Genomic DNA, 6,874 nt, shown 5'->3' with positions numbered 1-6,874 from the left:
CGATACCTCGTGTTTTTATTCAGAAAAGCCATTTCCTGGCTGCCAGGAAGCTACAAAATGGTCCTTTCCTAAATCTAGAATTACCAGGAAGGGCAACATCAGCAAAACATCCTCACCTGAAAGACTTTAAAACCACACTCACTTCCCCCTGTTCTTGCTTCATTTCCTGGATGGTCACTTGACCACTTGTTGGTGTGTTTTTTTTTTAATCTTCCCTGCCCACACTCCTTGTCTTCTTCAAAACGTTAGAACAATTGTACCTAAACATTTACATCTTAATTCAGAGTGGAAACCCTGTGCATCCCCCCCCCCAATCTTGTTAAGACTAAACTGTCACCTGCAGCCAGCAGGGCTAGTGGTCAAGAGTTTGGGGATGTAGCCTGGCAACAACTGGTGGGCCAAAGAAGTATGAGAAAAGCATTTATCCCATTGTTATTTCCCTTTTTGGTAGTCCTCTACATGCAAGCAGAAGTGGCTTTTAAACTGCCCAAGTTTCAGAGGATGGAGCAGGTTAGAACCTGCTGGTCCCCACTCTGGTAGCCTGTGGAAGGGCCTCCACAGCTGATGTGAGAAGACGGTGAAGGCAGATGTCTGGCTCTGGCATTGGGTCTTCCATTGGCCCACATCCTTGGAAGTCAGAAGGAGTGAGTGGTGGTTCTTTTTCAGATGTTGCAGTTACCATTCATGCTGGCTAAATGCTGTTTAATGAAGACTACTTCTGTTGGTGGAAGGATAAAATAGGTATATAAAGAAAAAATTCCTGAATGCCAGGATCCAGGTTTGGGGCAAGTACTCCATGGTGAGGACACAAGCAAAGTGTGGGAATACAGACCTTTAGAATATGCCCTTGTGTGTTCTAAAGGACAACACATTTGGTAAGCTTAAAATTGTCTAAAACTCTCCAAAGGTCAGATTCATGTGCTTTTCCGTACAGTAACAGCACTCAAAGTTGCACAGGCTAATTATTGTTATGGGAACTCAAGGGAGGTTTGTTAGAGCCATGGGGCTAAGCTGGAACACATGCTGAGCTTTTCAGGGGGCGGGGCGGACAAATACTTGATTATCTAGTCTCTCAAGGTGAGCTAAGCCTAGCAGGACAGCTTATGTAAGCATGTTGGTTATGAGGCTGCTTATACCACAAATACTGGTGAGAGAAGGGGAATTCTTCTGATTCCAGAAGTAAATAGATCCAGATCACTTTAATTTATTTTCCAATTCATTTTTTGTCATTGAGACCTGTCTCAGCTTCCTCACAGGAAAACAGTGCCACACAAGTATAGCTCAGAGGGGGAGTTCTCCGAGTGTGTTTGCTGGTCCGTCCGTTTGAAATAAGCAACATTGGATTGTGGTCTGTCTTTGGTTGGACCAATTTGTATGTCAATAAACTTTTTTAACGTTTGTAGTATGCTGTGGGATGGTCTTGCTGTTTTGACCACTGAAGAGGTGGTGGAATAGTTGCAAGTTTCTACTGGCCCCTGGTGATGCTGCATTGGCTAGCTGCCATGAAAAGCTCCTTTGGACTTTTTAGTTCAGCCTTTGCCCCTCCAGAAGGCCCTGAAAAATATACACCGCCGAGCACTTGCAACCTACTGAAGTGATCAAACCATCTCCCTGAACAAGCTGTGTTGCGAATCAGCAAGTGACATTGTGTCGCTAAAGAAATAAAATCACCTGCAGTTGCTGTGTAAGGTGGAGCAGGTGTCTTGCATCTCAAGCACTAACAGCGGCCTAAATGGGACCCCCCCCCCAAAAAAAGTGCCTTGAGGGACACATTACCACATTGCACTTTCAATGTTTTGGTAACTATTTATCTGGCTCTCCCCCTACAACTTCTAGTGGCACCCTTGGATTTTGAGTCTTTCATGTGCACAGTTTTTAGCCTATGATCCCTCAAAGTGTTGTGACTTAGTACTTGTAGTAATCTGTATTTCTGTGTCAGCTGAAATGAAGCTGCAGGTCAATGCAAGAGCTAATCGAAAGACACCATCCATGTACTGTGCCTACCTGCTCCTTGTCTAACAGGATGGGTGACATCAAGTCAGATGGGTGACATCAAGTTCTGCTGTTATGAGATGTACACCTCGTAAGAAATATCGAGCAGGGAAGTTGCTGGAAACCACTTCAGCAAAAAAGGCATACACCGCTTCTGCTTGGCTCTTTCAGAACAATATGGGGAGTTCTTGGGCTTTCACAGCTGCTGCTTTCATGCAACTGCTATTTTTATCAGCCAGAAGTTTTTGTCCAGTTTGCTAAGCCCTCCTCCAAATCAGAGAGGTGGGCCTATTTTCTTGCTTCCTGGTCTGGATCAAAAGCAGTTTCACAGCATTTAATAGTACAGTGGTACCTTGGTTCTCAAACTGAATCCATTCCAGAAGTCTGTTCCAAAACCAAGGCACGCTTTCCCATAGAAAGTAATGCAAAATGGATTACAGTGGTACCTCTGGATGTGAACGGGATCCGTTCTGGAGGCCTGTTCACAACATGAAAGGAACACAACCCACAGCGGCGCATCTGCACACGCACGGGTTGCAATTCGCCACCTCGCATGACGTCATTTTGCACGTCTGCCCATGTGCGAGTGGCGAAACCCGGAAGCAACCCTTTCCGGTACTTCCAGGTTGCTGCGGGACGTAACCTGAAAAAACGTAACATGAGGTATGACTGTAATCCGTTCCAGACAATTAAAAACAACCCCTAAAACAGCAATTTAACATGAATTTTACTATCTGACGAGACCATTGATCCACAAAATGACAGCAATAGACCAGGCTGCAATTTACTACCAAGTATAAAAAACTAGCACTGATCTACCAATTGCCATAGAAGGGACGAGTGTGCGGGGCTGATGCTGCAGTGCTGCCGTCGCCACCCCCCTGGCGCTGGGACCCTCTGCGGCATTTGTCACTGCAGCATCAGCCATCCCCTCACCGCTTCCGGGTGTCGCCAGTGTCCGGCGCCGGCACCAAGTAAGGGAAGCCGCTGGTGGCAAGCAAGCAGGCAACAGAAGTGTGGAACTCAAAATGGAAGTGCACCCCCTGCACGGAGTACGTTCAGATTCCAAAAAAAGTCTGATAATCGGAACACATACTGGCTCAATTTTGATACCTTGTTCCATTCAAAATCTTAATGCGAATGAAAAGGAATGGTGCAAAGCTAGCGACTGTTCTTTATGTAGCAATGCCATACTTTCTGTTCTGACTGCCCAAATAATATTAAACTTTCTTCAAACCCTAAACCACCTTATTGCCAGCAATTGTGCAATACTGTCTATAGGAAAAGTATTTTACACGTTTAATAGGGTGGGGAAGGCAGGCAAGAAATCACTTCCATTTTTTTTAATTGCAGATAATTGTTTAAATATGCAGCGGAGGAAAAATAATTATTACACTTTTTTGTTTTACAAAAGATTTCTATCCCAAATTGCCCCATTATTTACATAAATGAAAAGGGGAAAACCCACCCACCCCTCATAGGGCAATGTCTTACTCAAAGAGCACAGGTGCCCACTTCTAACCCTGTAAAATGTCGATTTCTTAGATCGCCTCATCTCTGCATTAGGCAAATGTTGGGTAGATAAAACATACAAATGAGAACAATACTTAAGGTTCTGCTGAAACACTTTCAAGAGGAATGTTCTTTATAAGTGGCCCTGCTCTCCTTTTGGCTGTGAGGGCAGGGGTTCACTGGGGGAGTCAGAGACTCTTTTACACACTGATCAGCTGCGGAAAAAGTTCATTGGCAAAGGCCTCCTCCCAGCCATACTCTGCGTCCAATGGGGAGGACAGGTCACTGAAAGGGGAAGGGGAGCCCTCGTAACCTGAATCACTGGAAGCATCTAGCAGACAGGGGGTGAGCTGAGGCTTCTGGTCTGAGGTGAGCAGGTGGGAGACGCCCAGCTCAGGTAAGAGAACATTGACAGGCTCCTCCTTGACAGAGATGGGGTACTCCAGGGGGACGCTTTCAGAGGAGGGAGGAACAACTTCCTCTATTCTCACTAGCATATTGGCTTGGCCCTCCCCCTCCGCCACAATCTCCAGGAAGAAGGGTTTGGTATACTCATGGTCAAACCGTATCAGTTCATTAATGGCCTCCAGCTTGGGTGTTGTGGACCCCAGAGAGGAACTGGGGGAGGCTGGTAAGGAATCTGCTTCTCCACTCGCTTCTTGGTGCAACTTCTCCACACAGGCTGGTTCTGCACTTCCTCCATAGTGCAGGAACAAGTCTGGATCCAAGCTGTCCAGAATGCCCAAGAGGAGATCAGACTGCAAAAGGAATAAGTCCTCTCATTATCACAAAAAACATCCCATTCCAAGATGTCCCAGTCAGCTCCCCAGCTCCTAACAACCTGCCTAACCCCTTGGTGAAAGTAAGGTGACTAGCGGTTGCTGTGAGAATGTGAGGAAATCAAGGCCGTTCTTTGTGGGATGAAGCCCAGTCTGAGCTGTGCTCTAGGAAGCCAAAGGGGTCCATGTTCCATCTGCATTTGTGCACAGCAGGCCAGAAAGGGTTGCAACTCACCTCAGAATCTGAAGAATCAGAGTTGTCTGGATCCAAGCAGAGGGCACCACCACCAAGGCAAGCGGCTGCTGGGCCTGTCCCTGCTGCAGAGGAACACGTAGTCTAAGTGCTGCAGACTCAGCGGACCCGGCCGTTGCCCCAGTGGTGCTGCCCCTCTCGGGCTGCTCCCCCTCATCTTCTTCCAGCATCTCCACCTTTGAGGGAGAAGGAAAGAGAGAGACTCAGGTGAGCGCTCGAGTTCGGGGAGACAGGTGGGGCCTCTTGGAGCTGCTCTCTTACCTTGAGCGCTACTGCCGTCGGTGCTGCCCCTCCTTCTGCTCCTGCGGGCGGTGCCTCCAGAGCGGGGAGCCCGAGGCGCAGGCGCAGCTCCCGGTTCTCCCGCGCCAGGCTGTGCGTCCGCTCGCGAAGCGCCTGATTCTCGGCCAGCAGCTTCTGGTTCTGCGGGGAGGAGAGAGGCGGCGCTGAGCGGCGGGATGCGGCCCCGGGAGCCCTCTCCGGCCCGCGCTGCCCTCCCTGGCCCACCTACCTCCGCCTCCAGCTCGACGGCCTGCCGCTCCAGCTCCCCCATGCGCGCCTTCTTGCGGTCCCGCGCGCTCTGCGCCGCCACGCGGTTCTTCAGCTTCCTGCGGAGAGAGGCGGCAGGCTGTCAGCGGCCAGGCCCGTTTCCGGAGCCCCCTTCCTGCCCGCCCGCCCGCCCGCCCGCCTTCCCTGCTCCCCTCACCGGCGCAGCGCCTTCTCCTCGGGGCTGAGGTGCGCCAGGCGCTGCCTCTTGCGCGGCGGCGGCGGCGGCGGAGACAAGGCCGCGCCGGGGGCGGGCGGCGCGGCTGCCGAGGAGGCGGCGGCGGCCGCCGGCAAGAGCAGCAGCCGCGCGTGGGGAGGCGGAGGCCCGCTTGCGGGGACCGGCAGGGGGACCATGGCGGCGGCGGCGGCGGCTGGTTCCTGCTGCTGCTCCTCTCGGCGCGGCGGCGGCGGCGGCGGCTCCTCTCGGGTCCCTCTCGCCCCGCGGACTGGCTCGCCCACAGACCCTTCCGCATAGCTAACGTCGTGGCTCGCGCTCATTGGGCAGCTGGCGGTTGCGTCAGCCGGAGGAACCGCCCGCGCTGCGCATGCTCCCTCTTCTCGCCCTTCCCCCCAAGCAGCGCCACGTTGGCCGCCCTCGCGCGCAGCCGCAGAAGCCCCGCAGAGGGGCGCCGCCTCTGCCCCGAGGCGCCCGCACGAGGGCGAAGGCGGGGCCGGAGCGGGAGGAGAGCGTGGCTGCGGGTGGACGAGGCCGCCGCGGGCTCCCCTCGCCCAGCGCCCGCCCAGGCCGAAGAGCCTCGCTCGCAGCCGCGGTTTCGCAGCCTAGGCTGCCTCTGGCCCTGGAGCCCTGCGCCCCCGTCCCCGTCCCCGCCCCCCCCCCGCCGCCTGGGGCCTCCCGCCCCCTGGTCCCCACCCTTCCAGCTTCCAGGGTTATGGAACATTTTACACTGTCTCTCATGTCCCTGTTACTCCTCTTGGCTCTAAAGTAAAAAGTTCCCGAGGATGCCGGCGTCCTTCACACAGGAGTTGTTCGGTCCCTTCTCCTGGGAGAAGCCATTCTGGAGGCAGCAGGTGAGCCTGGGCCCAGACCCAGGGGCCTTGTGGAGATGGGCAGCGCTGACGAGCTGGGCCCTCCCTCCTGAAGTTAAGGTGGGGCCAGACCTTTGCAAAGGACACTCTCCCTATGCACCCTTGCCCCTCTTCCTGGCCCTCCTTCTGCAAACTGCAGAGGGGGCACTGTGCCCTTCTTCAGCATGCCATTCTGGCCCTGCACACCAGTGGCGTAGCGTGGGGGTGCAGGGGGGGGCCGGCCACACCGGGCGCAACATCTGGGGGGGGGGGCGCTCGCACTCGCAGCTCTCTACCCCTACTAAAATCCACGGGTTAGGGGGCGCAAATTACTTGCCTTGCCCCGGGTGCTGACAACCCACGCTACGCCACTGCTGCACACAACAGCTACTCTGCCACGCGTCCCTCTCACAGGGGCAGTGATGGCGACAGGGACTGGTTGCAGTAGGCAGAGCTCAGTGGGGTGGCTGGATTAAGCCAGAAACAGATGGAAGGTAGCAAAGGAGAAAATCAAGTGAGGCTTTTCCACCAGCTCCCTTGAGGGGCTAGCAATTGTCTTTGGCTCTCCTTCAACTTGTTCTCCAAGATCTTTGGCTCTCCTTCAGCTGTCACCTAGTGACAACTATGTATCATGACTTGGATCAGTGGTTCTCGGAGGGTATGGCACTCGGCACTGCTGTGGCAGGAGAGGATGGCAAGCAATCAGTGAACTGAACAGCCTCATACAGGAACATGGTAGGAAGGATTTAGTACTTTGCATCACTGTCTA

At 53.4% G+C, this 6,874-nt stretch overlaps 1 protein-coding gene across 1 annotated transcript; it reads right to left on the bottom strand.

Annotated features, from left to right (window-relative positions):
- Nucleotides 1-4,046: 4,046 nt before the first annotated feature.
- On the bottom strand, nucleotides 4,047-5,552 carry XBP1 (X-box binding protein 1; the record flags this gene model as incomplete). The annotated part of the gene is given in 6 exon segments (XM_081842368.1): nucleotides 4,047-4,262; nucleotides 4,519-4,712; nucleotides 4,798-4,956; nucleotides 5,045-5,141; nucleotides 5,240-5,522; nucleotides 5,525-5,552. Coding segments are annotated over 6 exon segments (951 nt in total). The 3' UTR covers nucleotides 4,047-4,072.
- Between the last annotated feature and the right edge of the window lie 1,322 nt (nucleotides 5,553-6,874).

Source organism: Podarcis erhardii (assembly GCF_964252035.2).
Source record: "Podarcis erhardii genome assembly, chromosome: 15".
Lineage (NCBI taxonomy): Eukaryota > Metazoa > Chordata > Lepidosauria > Squamata > Lacertidae > Podarcis > Podarcis erhardii.
The sequence above is the reverse complement of the archived record's forward strand: the minus strand, read 5'-3'. Positions and strand labels throughout refer to the sequence as shown.